We start from the raw sequence: 13,751 nt of genomic DNA on the forward strand, positions 1-13,751 counted from the left end.
TTTCATGATTACCAGCTGCTAAGGACTAGTTTAAAAGATTTAAATCATAGTCTACCTTATTATTACAATTGCCTCCATCATTTACACAAACAAACTGCCCATTTGGATTGTAATTCAGTTTTAACCACCAGAAGCTCAAGCTGCATTTCCTGCACAACAACGTCAGCATTTTGAATTATTATCAAGCTTATAACCCCAAATTAACATACATTCCAGATCCTCTCCCCCCCCCCAAAAAAAAAAAAAGTTGTAACTACTTACTACTTAGCATTAAAGAACTAATGCTGCTTCAAAAATAGTAGGAAAATTCTCTCCACAGAGATTCAGTGACTAACGTTTCTTTGTACACTACCTGAAAGTCAATTCCTGTAATGGGGGAAAAAATCATCTAGTCTTTATTGTCTAGTCAGTATCTTTGTTTTTGTTATACATCTTCCTAGCATCTGCTCAGCAATTCTTACTGAGTCTGTTACATCAGGGTATTTGTCTCACCTGCACAGAAGTTCTTCCCCAACAGCCCTTTTATGGGGTAGTTTGATATATTTTATATTACTAGAGAAAGCATTGCCAGTGTTTGCTTTATTTTTTTGCCCTAGCTTCCAAAAACAACCACTCATTTAAGTGTTTGTGTACCTTATAAACTCTATGATTTTTCTGCTTTTCCTCTATTTTTGAATGGAAACATAAATGCCACTCAGGATTTGTTTTTTAAAACACAAACACTAATGCTAGATCAAATCCTCTTTTTTATGCTTTACAAATTTAGAGGCAATCCAATTCAATAGCACTAAGTAATTTGTTTTTAAGGGATGGCTAATATCAATGAAGTCTATAAATCCTATTCATTTGAGTAGACGGATCCACTTTGCAAATGACCTTTACATTTAGTACCTCTGTCAGAAGTCCAAATTGGCAAAACCAGCTTGATTCGAAAAAAACATTAAGTTGCCCTGTTTCCAAAACAGACTTCAATCTAGAGTTCTAACAGGCTAGCAAGAACTAGCGCCTTAAATTTTTGGTATTACATTGATTTTTTTTTTCTAGTTTTTAAAAAAGTATGTGCTTCTCAACTGGAAATATGATCAGCTGTATTATTTTTTTATATTTATTTTACTTTACACAAATAGACAATGATTGAAAATTACTGCTCTCACTCCTGCAAGGGATATTTTGCTCTGTAAGGTCTTGTCCACATAATGCGCAAGATCATACTACATCTAGCTGTATCGTCCATTGTATAATTCATTTCATATTGAAGCACAAAAATAAAATCCCTGAATATATTTTTCCTTGTCACTGTGGAAGAGAGAATAGTGGTCAAGAGGTACAAGGTTTGTTATCCTACTACTAACAACTCCAGTACTCATTTTAATTCAAGCACCCATCTGTAAGTATAAGCATCGTCATTCTTTACACCTATCCTGAGTATCTGTTCCACATCTTTCTTTTATCAAGGGTTGGAGAGCACTGAATTTTATTAGGAATTTTGAAATCCAGAGAATATTTATTCTGACTTTAAAAGACTTCTTTTCCAGTTATAAGTAATTTATTTTTAAGCATTTTGTAATGAAATTTTTGACTAGGCTAGCTGAAGTACTACATGCTTGGAATGTATGCCACTTAAACCAAAATAATTGGCCAACTGGTAAGTCATAAATACTGTAGGTTCATCTTTTGCCTTTAAACTAGCCTCATGTTTACATAGCCTTCAAACTTATAGCTATTTCCAAAATCTGCTATACAAGTTTTTGTCCCCGCCCACCATCAGTATAACTGATTTTCTTCTTCTTCTTCATCAAATCCTGTACCACTGAGACAAACTCAAAGTTTTTCCAATAACCCAAATAAAATGAGCTTCCAGTCCTTATCCCTAAATACTGACTTGCTTCAGTCATACTAGCTAGATTATCACTGTTTATCTCAAATTGTCCTGCTTTATATGAAAGCTCCACAAAACACTGCATTTCCCTTCATTTCTATGAATCCTACTGTTATTTCTCTTTCATCTGTTATCTGCTGCAGTGCATACTTGTCCCACCCACTGGTTCTTGAACTTCACAGAAGTATCACCCCTGTAAGAATGCAGTAATTGTAAAAGCTTCCAGATTCTTGTATTTGCTGAAAAAATGGATTTACATCAGGATGGTTCCAGAGCAAATTCTGTCGTGGTTTTTGTATTTCATTTTTTCTGCAAATGCAGGAGCAAGGGAATGCTTATTTTAATACACTTTCAATTCCTTTGAATGAGCGAACACTCAATACCCCTGATCTGTGTCCCCATCCACTTTGTACGAACATCAGAACCACTCAAAAATAATAGCTAGCAAAACTGCCAAGCTTCAGAGGGCATATCTGAGTTTAAAAGCTAAGCTATCAGTTTTCTGAGACCTGGTCAATATTCCCTTCTTAAAAAATGTAAGCCAGAATAAAGGAAAACAAACAGTAAAGGCTAAAATGTTCCTTAGCAGTCTTCAGATTTCAGTAATGACTTGCTATGAGTGCGGTCCAATAGGAAAGACACTAATGCTTTATTCCTTAGCTTTACCTCACAGTTTTAAACAGTTTATAAATGAAATATTTTTATTTCCTTTAAATGAAAATAACTTTAATTATTTTAACTTCATTCCTCCCTTCGAAGGCTTACGCTATTGGTACCACTAATACCAACAGCTCTGAAAGTTCTACCGCTATTTTAAAGTCATCTTCTACCAGCGTATTTATAAATAATTTCCAACACTTACCTGAAATACTCCTAGGTTCTTTTATGACACAGAACTCTGCAATATTTTTCTAACTGAACTGCCTATCTACTACAAAAGTTCATACAGTAAATACTATACAGAATTCATTCTGATATACTGCTTCAAAATCTTTATTGAACCTATTAAAAAGGCATTATCTACACTCACTCCCTTAGCTTTTCACCACAATTACAAGCCCAGCACAGGAAGCAATCTGAAGTTTTGATCTCTGGTCCAGCAGCTCTTCCCTCATCTGAAGCTGGTAGAAGAAGTGGAATATAATGTTTGTCCTTTGCAAGTATACTCAGCACCATTTTTTTCTACTTCTCAGCACAGAAATGTGCTTCACTTTGGGGAAGCCCTTATACTAGTTTGTCCAAAAAAATAGTAATTTATCCCTTTACCCTTAAATCCCATTGTTATTTAAATAATTTAAGACAGATGAGTTTTTGTGGCTTTGCTTCAGGTGCCATACACTACCCTTCAAAAGAGAACAACCTCTTTAAATAATCAAAAACTTTGTACAGCAGCCCTTAAAAAAAAGTTGTTCGTTTCAAAAAAAAAGAGGGTTGGGGAAAGAGAGAATATACTTTCTGAACTACAAGAAGATTCCCATTTACCAGTTTAAAAAAGTCCCAACTGCCACTTTCTTATCAGCAGCAGCAGAACGGCACCAAAGTCCAACCGTGACATGTTTCATGTAGAACATAGTCAATCTTAGTATTGCTCCAGACCCACCTTAAAAATGTGATTAAGTTTGTTCCTAGGAAGAATCTCATTTTAAAAAAGAACGAATGTATAGCATTGGCTCACTGAAGACATTTTAACTAATAATGAAGATTCGCAAAGACAAAATCCTCAATATTACTTTAAACAGGTGTAAAAAGCTAAGAATTCATTGTAAAATGTGCTTCTTACCATGCCTTTTCCATCTATGCCCTCGGATAGACATACTAGTCACAGCATTTCTTGATATCCTGGATGAAGTAGGTGTAATTTCAACCTGAATGCACCTTGTGCCTTCTTTACTAGATTTCATGGCACCCTGAGGCAGTGAAGCTTTTATTGCATTAGCAACCTAGAGCGAGGAAATATGCAGTTAAATTCTTAACGTGAAGATCAAAATTTTAGAGAAGACTTTTATCATATGATTCTTATTACTCCATGAAGATCACTGTGTACAATTCCAGTTTAAGGTCAAATATGTATGCTACCATTTTGCACAGGTTATTAAGAACGCTGGTTGCAATTACCTCTTAGAATTATTTTATATTTAACACTTGTCATTATTTAAAACAAAGTCTCCGATTTAAAGATGTGGCTATTACTTAACATGAACCTCAGAGTACTTCTGCACTATCATTAAGCTTTCAAGACTTGGAAGTGTTCTACTGTAAATAGCTTATTCACTAGGGAAGATGATAAAATAACCAAGCGCAGCCACACAGATCTCATGAGATTTAGGTTCCTGGCTTGATGTTCACTGGAAGGACTTATTAGACTAATAATTCTACTCTAAAAATGTTGAAATATGTTACCTACCAGCAGAGGTTCTGGATACAGTTCTAGCTGTGCTCTATACAAAATGTCATCCATAGCTTTACGAGCCAGATCCCATTCTCCATTATAACTGCAAAGGTAAATATATTCAGAATAATAAGCATCTGTGTCAATGGATGAACCTTCTTGATCATGACCTTCAAGAATACAGTATTCCTTGAAGGTTCAATTTAGAGGAATTAACTGTGTTTATTAATTGTGGAATTAATTAACTGTGGAATTATTTGTGTTTATTACCAGTAAGCCTGCTACTTAGCAAAACTGTTCTGAATTATTACATATGGAGACACTAGTTTTATTTCCATTAACCAGCCTGAGCAGTTTAGAAGTGACATAACTAGTTATTGATCAGCCAGTCATGAAATATTTTGAAATTCAAACAGGATGGTTTTAATATTACTCCACCTTTTTTGATTACTCCTGTGTTACTATCCTCTGATTATTTCAATTAATAAAAGAGTTTTATGCATCAACATGACTATCAAAAAGGTGGTCAGCATTCAGCATTTCAGAGAAAGAACAGTAGAAGACTTTTTTGCTTAACTAGATTGATGTCAGAAGTAAGCAAGCAGAAATTTGGACAGCAGACAAAATTTGGAAAAGGGTTTTTGGACATTTTTTCACAACACCAGTTATAACTCCCAAGTGCTAGTCCAGTCCTCCTTCCCCATTATTACACAGGTAGTGTCATCTAACTAGTTGTTGAACTAGTTCTGCTCCTGAAGACTTTATTGCTACATCTACCCATTAGAAAATAAAACATTTCTAAGGTAGCATGCCTAAATGAATGTAAAAATTAAGCTGTCATTTATTTATTTTGTACATATTAAAAAACAACAAACAAACAAAAACACTTACAAGGCATAATAAATCCCTGTTAGCATTTGCACCATGAATTCAGATGAAACTGGAATCCTGCAGTTTACTCCCTTGTACTTTCTCACTTGTTGGCGGGGATATCCACAGACACAAATTCTAAGGAAATCATGCATTGTCATTAGCAGATAATGTAGAAGTACCTTTGCATAGAACACTACCAAGTTAAGTGTTTAGTACTTTTTTTTTTTTTTTTTAAACTGCAGTAGACCCCAGGAAAATGCTCATCAACAACTGTGTTCTGAAGCAGACTATTTCTTATTATGGAAGAAGGGTATGCCCTCTACTGGCAGAGTTCAAATCCTTCAAAGCAGAGATACCCTAGACAATGTTACATTTATACCACAGCTGAACATGGGAAAAAACAGCCATTAGAAGTTATTATCAATTCAAAGCATTTACTGCCGAACAGAAAAAAATAAACTAACAGTATTTAAAGAAACAGAGCAGAATAGAAACTATTACTGTAAGAGACAGAAGCAAGTGTAATTCCATAAAATATGAAAGTTACACGCAGATTTTTCAAGCAAAGAGACCAGAAGCATCACGCTCATGAAACCGTTCTAAAATCCAGCAGAAGTCAGCATTAGCAGAATTAGTCACAGATCTGATCCAAATTCCACATCAGATTCTGTAGACAAAAGATTTTGAAAAACAAAGATATGGGGTGGTTAAATATTCAATTTATTGACTGCTACTGGACTTCTCGAACGACTTAATGACATTCATCAGTATTTTCTTATTCATAGCACAGACTGACAGGTTTAGTCTTAGACACCTTCAATTCTTCAGCTTCAATACAGATTTAAGAGGTGTTTTACAAGCTTTCTGATAGGTTTTGCCAGGGGAGAGGGGGAGGGGAAGAATTCTTTAAGATTTTATTGCTTCTTACCAGTCAAATTAGAACTGCCATAGAGATTCTAGCACCCTTTTTTTTAGAAATACTAACTTTGCCACTAACTTACTGTGCTTTTTCCGCTCTCCTTCTCTATTCCGCAACTCATCCTCTGCTTTGACTTACCAAAAAAAACCCAAAAACATAAGCAGACAACCCCCTTCCTCCAGATCTCTGCAACTCTCCCAGTATGTACTTTGCATATAGGATGATATAAAAATTTGACTCATCATGCTGATTTCACCACCACCCCAAACAACAACAAAAAGGATTTTAAAGATCATCAGGAAAGACAGGAAGCCATGCTAGTGACAACATGCCAGGAAACGAAAACACTAGGAGATGTTTATAAAGGAGCAAGATACCTACCCTCTTTGCACTCATCTGTTACTGATGGTAATTCCATAGACCCTAGGCTTGTGCTGCCACTTTATAGAGTTGGTCAACTGCTGCTCTGAGCTGAGCATCTGCACTTAGTCATAATTGTCACTGAAATTTATGACCCTAAATACAAACTTCTCAGACAAAATGTAAAGTGATTGAATTCAGCAGTTCGAAATTATATGCCTAAAAAAAACCCTTTGCTTAGTTTTGAATTTTGATTTTCAAGAGCAGACAAACACTTCATTTGCAACTAAATGCCAGTTTTATCCTAATGATGATGTTGGTGGTGATGATGATGGCCAATGATGATGATGATGTTGGCCACAAGCATAGATTACTTAAGTATTCCTTGCTTATTCAGATTCTTAACTCCAATTCTATTATCATTAGGAATATATTACTTCAGAATACATTATGATTTGCATTTCACTATTCAAATGGCTTAAAACTAAGCGTTAGAAACCAAAATGCAAATAAACCGGTAGCTTAAAATACAGAGTTCACCTGCAGAGTAAAACTAGCTAACACAAGAGTTTTACCTCCAGTTAATGAATCAAACTGACTTTTTTTGTTAAATATGGTTAAGGTGTTGAACCAACCAAGTTCATCCTCTGAGACTTCACTTTGTACATCCATGGACAAAGTTAAAACTGTTTTTTCTGACTCTTATCTAGTCCCAAACCATGAGCTAGTTACTGAAATTAATTAGGTTGAATAACCCACCCCCAAAAATCCCATCCATTCTCTTCCTCTTTATCCTCCAGCAGAGCTTACTATTATACAAGATGGGCAACACTTCAGTTCCAGATATTCCATAACTTCTATCAATGGTTTGGCTCAAAGATAATTTATCATACTTAACTGAAATAATAAGCGTATCAGTATTGTCTAAAGCCTGGAGGATGGAGGCAGGGAAAAAATAGTGTCCAGTTTAAAGTAAAGCTAGCTTAGATAAAAAACATCTAACCAGGTCATTTTTATGCCAGTAATATATATAATTATGCATTTACCAGATGCTACAGCATAGGGATATGTCATGTACTTGGGGGGGAAAACAGTGAACTCACAGTAGCAATGTAATCAGTTAACGATGACAATGATACAGAGGAGACCCTCTTAATATAGTCATTTCTTTAATGCCAGTACTGATCAGTTTCAAAAAGCCCTGCTCTATCCTGAGTTGCTTCCTGTAAAAAGGCTAGAATGAAATCAGCAGAACTGCTTCACTGTATGTCTCAGTAAGATAACCTTCTTATGGAGACAGACTTAGTTGATTTCTGCATCTCTCTTGGGTTCTCTGGGTTAACAAAAGTATTCTAAATTCCTTAACACAATGTCCACCTCGGAAATTCTAGAGAGAGAAATGTTCAATACCAGTACTTCCTTTTTGAATAAAGAAAGAGAGGAAAAATGGACACCAATAAAAGCTGAGGTTTGTTTTTTTTTTTGAAGTAACAACAGATTTTGGAAATACCTGCAATATCTGTAAGAATAAGCATATTTCTAGTTTACAGATCTACTATAACTTCAAAGACATTTCAATTTGCACTACAGCTAAATATACTTAGTAAGCATGTAATGCAAAGTTTACCAAGATTTCAGAAGACATTTCTGATTTTATTTAGTTAAAACACTTACGACTACTTTAATTAAAAAGAATTTCCTTGATTTGACTTCTTTCTCCATTTTACAGCACTGCATGTAAACCAGGTAATTGCTTCTCCCATCTCAACCCATAGTTAGATAAGAGTAACTTAAACACAGGTAATGCAGTAATAAATACTTACAAAAAAAGTCAAGTTTACAAGCAACTTTTGGGAACCTGAAGATATTTTTTTTTAGAATTCAAATTGCTTGCATTTCAAGTTGGCAATGCCATTTCAAGTATAATCAGCCTACAGAAATTACCTTGAACAAATTTGACACAGTGACTGAAGAGAAACTGCAGGCATGTAGCTTAAGGCAGCATTGTAGCAGAGCAGAAGGAAAGTTAACACTTCAAACCTGGAGTTTACAGGAAACAGAGATTATGTTACCAAGTTTACTTTGAAAAAATAAAACAGGTTTACACAGAAATTTGCAAGAGTTATTTGAACAAACTTGATGTAATTCAATAAAATCATTGACCAACGATTATCTTGGGTCTGCAAGTTTTTCCTCTTCATGTGGAAAAACTCCTAGTCTTTCTGCATCTATATTTACATTTAAAAAAAAAAAAAGAAAAACAGCACACACCTCTATACCTTCTGTCTATATGAAAAAAAACTTAAAAGATTCATTACTGATTCTCAAGCAAAATCCTACTATACAATTTTACCTGTTCTGTGCTGTTAACATCTCCCTCTGAGGATGAGGTCCACTGTATACAACCCTGGACAAACCATGCTGGGATAAAGCTCCTTCAGTCAGAGCCATGGAGCCAATGCTGGAAGGCTAAAAGAAAAAAGATCATTCAAAATACATCCACCTGAAGCCTTGCTACAATGCAAGAAAAAACAGACAACAGGACAGCATCACCATGTTTGTACATAATGTTCAACAGGCTTAAGATTATCTGTCTGCCCAGCTGTCTTAGATTGAAGAAATCATTTTACACCAGATAAAGTATAAGGCTTCAGAACAGGAAAAAAATATAGTTGGAGCATGCATACTATGGATTTATGACTATTAAAACCTGAAAAGGCCTCAGAGGCCAGTTAGAAGTAATCAGACCGAAAAATAGGTTATTAGGCCATGCAAAGCATTAAAACTAATTTTCAGTTTTATTCTTAAACAGGCACCACAAATCATACTGCTTTTCACAATCAGTGACAAGTTTGTGTTGTAGGTGTTACTTACTTCATGATATACTGAAGGTTTGGATAAAGACGGAATCGTGAAACTCAGCACTTTGCTATGTCCCTCTTTATCAACTATCTCCTGAAAAAGTCAGAAGACACCCATGGTTATACTGTACTACAGAAACCAGACATTCAAAAATGTTAAGTGCTGAAGTGGGGTGAATGGACAAAGAAAACAAAATAAATTGTTATAAGAACAGATAGTGGATACTATAACGATTCAAGTTACAAGCTAGAAGTTATCTCTGTATTTGTTTTCTATCACAGTACATTTGTCTTGCTTCTGAATACTATTCAAATGACTTAGCAAAGGGCACATGCTAAGATAGGCCACCTTAAAAACCTAATCTGGAAATCTCAATATGTTTAAAGCATTGTGGTTTTGCTTTTTTGTTTTTGTTGTTGTTGCTTTATTGTTTGTTTGTTTTTTATTTTTATTTTTTAAAATTATACACTATTTGCTAGTTGTGAAGGTTAACACTCAGTTATGTTTGGAAAACTACTTATTCATCAAATAATGACTCTACAAGTCATTTTGGAAACATCATATCACTAAAAGGATTGCAGCCTCATACGGCTTGACACCGTAGCAGATATCAAAATACTCGCAAAAGTTCAACCTTGATACTTATATATTTACAAAGAGTCGTAAATGATGCAGCCTAGGAAAACAGAAACACGGGTGCAAAGATCTTTGAGAAGATACCACTATGGCAGAATCTTGGAAGGTGTGTTGCAGACTTCTCACTCCTGTTAATTAGTGTAAGACTAACAGGTAATGTTAAAAAAAAAAAAAAAAAGGTGCCCACGTATCACAGAAGAGCACTGAAGTACTCTCAGTCAAAAACCTTCAGAAATAACTTCTGAAGCAGATCTGACCAAATTCATACAACAATTTTATTTTTTTTTAAATCTTAGCAACAGATTTCATATGTCCAAAAGGTAGAGATTGGAGAGGAGCATCAGTAAAATGTCTAACATGGACTAAATGCATTTTGCCCATAACTAAAATATGGTGCTCTTAAAGGTTCCCCCATAAATTTGTTTTTCAAAGGACTATTTTAACATCAAACAGTATCTTTTCATAGAGAATATATAAAAAAAAAGATGTCAAGGTTATTACAAAAATGAAAGACGACCTTTATGTTCTCCAAACTGAACAAACTGTTCAACAATCAAGCCCTAAGAATTTGTTGAAAGTGACTTTTTTGTGATCTCTATTCAAGGCAATTAGAATACCACAAAAATATTTGCAACCATTTCAAAAGCAGTGCCTCTAAAAGCTCTCAAGCAGAATATAAGTTTAATCACTGTACCAAGAATTAATGAAAACAAAATAAATAACGAGGAATTCTTTGTCTCCTTCAGCCATTAAAGTACATCACACTTTCCAAAAAACACAAAAAGAGCAGAAATAAATATTCACCAAGATAAAATCTGATTTCAAGCTAGGACATCAATTCAAAGAGACAAAACTGAAATACTCAGTCACTTATTTTCAGTTCTGAAACAAAACTGTTTATTATTTCCTGTTAAGTACTCTGTAGTATCCCCCCCAAAAGCACACTAATATTTTTAGGCCTGAAAAATTATGTGCAAATACAAACCAAGTTGTAAACTCCTAGGAGAAGGGCCTCTATGCATCCACTGCTCTGCAAATCTCTGCTGGCTGAGACAGCAAGGTAGCACCACATCAGTTCTGGTAGAAACTGCAGCGTGAATCGCAGTAATTGTTCCTCACCACTGCGATAGAACTCGAAGAGCTGATGGCAGACTGGCTCCAGAAGCTGAAGTCACAATTAGGTTACAATTGTTAATGAGTAAAACATTATGGAAACTGCAACTTTGTGTGGAAACAAATTGATTAGTCCTTTGGACAAAACTATAAAGTGATAAATGTTAGGCTGTAGCTATCAGGGCAGTGAGGCAGTGACCAGAGCAGTAGGTGCGCAAGTCACCTTGTGCATTTTCTGTCTCTTACACTTGCAGATGATACATGTAGAGTCTTCCATCCCCTCAAAAGTAGTAGTTCCAACAGCTAGCTCCTTTCTTTTACTTTTAGCCCACTTCCTCTAGCCTCACAGGCATAAGCAGAGGATACTCATTATCACTGCATCTCATACCATAACCTCAATACACATAATATACATGAAGAGTACCTGAACAAAAGGTCTTGTTATTCTAGAGCTCTCACAGTGTACACAAAAAGTGCTGAATGATTTTACTCTGCAAGAGAGAAAAGCTGCAAGGCAGTCATGTATAAATCACAGAATCACAGAATCACAGAATCGTCTAGGTTGGAAGAGACCTCCAAGATCACCCAGTCCAACCTCTGCCCTAACATTAACAAGTCCTCCACTAAACCATATCACTAAGGGCTACATCTAAACGTCTTTTAAAGACCTCCAGGGATGGCGACTCAACCACCTCCCTGGGCAGTACATTCCAGTGCCTAACAACCCTTTCAATGAAGAAGTTCTTCCTAACATCCAACCTAAACCTCCCCTGGCACAACTTTAGCCCATTCCCCCTCGTCCTGTCACCAGGCACGTGGGAGAACAGACCAACCCCCACCTCGCTACAGCCTCCTTTAAGGTACCTATAGAGAGCGATGAGGTCTCCCCTGAGCCTCCTCTTCTCCAGGCTGAACAAGCCCAGCTCCCTCAGCCGCTCCTTGTAAGACTTGTTCTCCAGACCCCTCAATAAAGTATTGCAACAAACTAGTACACTGTACTTTTAATCTTTCCACTCTCGTTAAACTCTTCCAGAAACTTCAATGTATAGGCTTGGGACAGAATTAGGAAGCTTCAAAAGTAATTTTTTTTTTTATTTTTTTTAAACAAGATTGGTTAAGCTGACACAAATGGAAGTAATAGATTGAACTGGAAGTCATACACTGAGCAAGCACAGTTAAACATTTAAAGTAATTAAGTGATCAGCTTATGCTGTATTTCCATATGTAATGCTCATTCTTCTGCTATGACCTACTAGAGGACAAAACATAGTGTTAACCATGCGTCACTGTAGGGAGGTTACATTTTGCTCACAACAGTAAGAAATTCCTAAATCAACTGGTAAACATTGTCTACACTAGCAGGCACTTTTAAAAGCAAGCTGAACTGGATACTGAAACTTCAAACAAACAAAAAAATCAAAAGCACAGTCTCAGAAATTCTTTTTGACTGCAAACACAGCAAATTGCAGATAAGAATTTGGAACTGTTAGAGGATTTCTTCCTTACGTTCCTCAAAACGTCGCTAAAAAGTGGGGTCAGGAAGAGAGGGGGCAAAAAAGGATGTTTAGTTAAATATTCTAAGTCATGCATTTGCAAATAACAAATAGGAGGACATTATCATCTGAGAAACTACTCTTAGAAAAAGAATCATGATAGCCAGTGGATGTGCATTAAAAAAACCTTACAAAATGAAATCTGAGATTCCTGCTATTTAGAATTCATTTCATCAACCTCAGCTCTAGGATATAAAAAAAAAACATTACAAGAAATGTGACATTCTCCAATTGCAAATCTCTAAGACAGTATTCAAGTGCAACATATCTAAAGGATTAGTTTTGCTGCCTCGGTTCCTTACCTCCAAGATTTAACATCTTAATGGTTCATCTGACTCCCAGAAACAGACTCTAAATTTATTTCAAAACCAGGAACGTCAAGGATAGTAATAGATTGAAAAGTGTTACTCAAAGTCCCCAAAAGTTTCAACCTGAATGTGATGGAATCCAAACCAAAGAGTATTTTAGAGTATTTTAGAGACTGCACTGAGAAAAGATACTGTAATAATCAGAATTGCCACTGCACTTCAGTTCAGAAAGCAAAGCATTATGCAACACCTTTCTGAAAATCCTTAAGAACTGGGATATAAATATGTACTTTATTGCTAGTAACTTGCATATAATGTTTTGTATTTGATCTATTAATTTCATTCAAAAAATTCTGAAATCCTACAGAGAAGACAAAAAAGCATATCAAGCTAAACTACCAGTCAGTTTTCAAAGCAGACTATCAAAGATACTTCTAGAAAACTTTATCAGCACAAGTGCTTTCCATCTTCAGCTTACATATTTCACACAATTTGCATGCTTCTTTTAATGAAAGACCAGTTCAGAATGATGTGCTTGAACTTTACAAGGCACAAAAATAGCTATGACAGGTATCCATGTTCACATCATTATCTCAGCTGAGACAGCTTTATATCAACACTTTTAAATACGTAATCAGTACAAAAAACAGATTTTCCTCCTTAAAATGCCACCTCATGCTAAAACGTAATATCAAAACATACTGATGAGTTGTTGCTGCTTCAAGATAATGTTTTACATTAAACCAGTTCTAAAGGGTATGAAAACTAGACTGAAAATTTTTCATGCTGGAACAGAAGAATGTTCAAGCAATTTTATCCTTCCTTCTTCAGTGCTGCAACCAGACACATCGGGAACTTC

General features: G+C 35.5%; 1 protein-coding gene across 8 annotated transcripts in view; it reads right to left on the reverse strand.

Moving 5' to 3' along the window:
• The window catches only part of HYCC1 (hyccin PI4KA lipid kinase complex subunit 1), a 45,370-nt gene that overhangs the window by 7,566 nt on the left and 24,053 nt on the right, over positions 1-13,751 (reverse strand). For all 8 annotated transcript variants that reach the window (XM_080582656.1, XM_080582658.1, XM_080582657.1 and 5 more), the window contains exons 4-10: positions 10,904-11,083; positions 9,295-9,375; positions 8,774-8,889; positions 8,365-8,460; positions 5,160-5,276; positions 4,284-4,371; positions 3,660-3,819 (exon numbers count right to left, since the gene is read on the reverse strand). In XM_080582656.1, coding sequence (XP_080438782.1) covers positions 3,660-3,819; positions 4,284-4,371; positions 5,160-5,276; positions 8,365-8,460; positions 8,774-8,889; positions 9,295-9,375; positions 10,904-11,083 — 838 coding nt within the window. The remainder of the gene's footprint in view (positions 1-3,659; positions 3,820-4,283; positions 4,372-5,159; positions 5,277-8,364; positions 8,461-8,773; positions 8,890-9,294; positions 9,376-10,903; positions 11,084-13,751) is intronic.

Source organism: Anser brachyrhynchus (genome assembly GCF_964034855.1).
Source record: "Anser brachyrhynchus genome assembly, chromosome: 2".
Lineage (NCBI taxonomy): Eukaryota > Metazoa > Chordata > Aves > Anseriformes > Anatidae > Anser > Anser brachyrhynchus.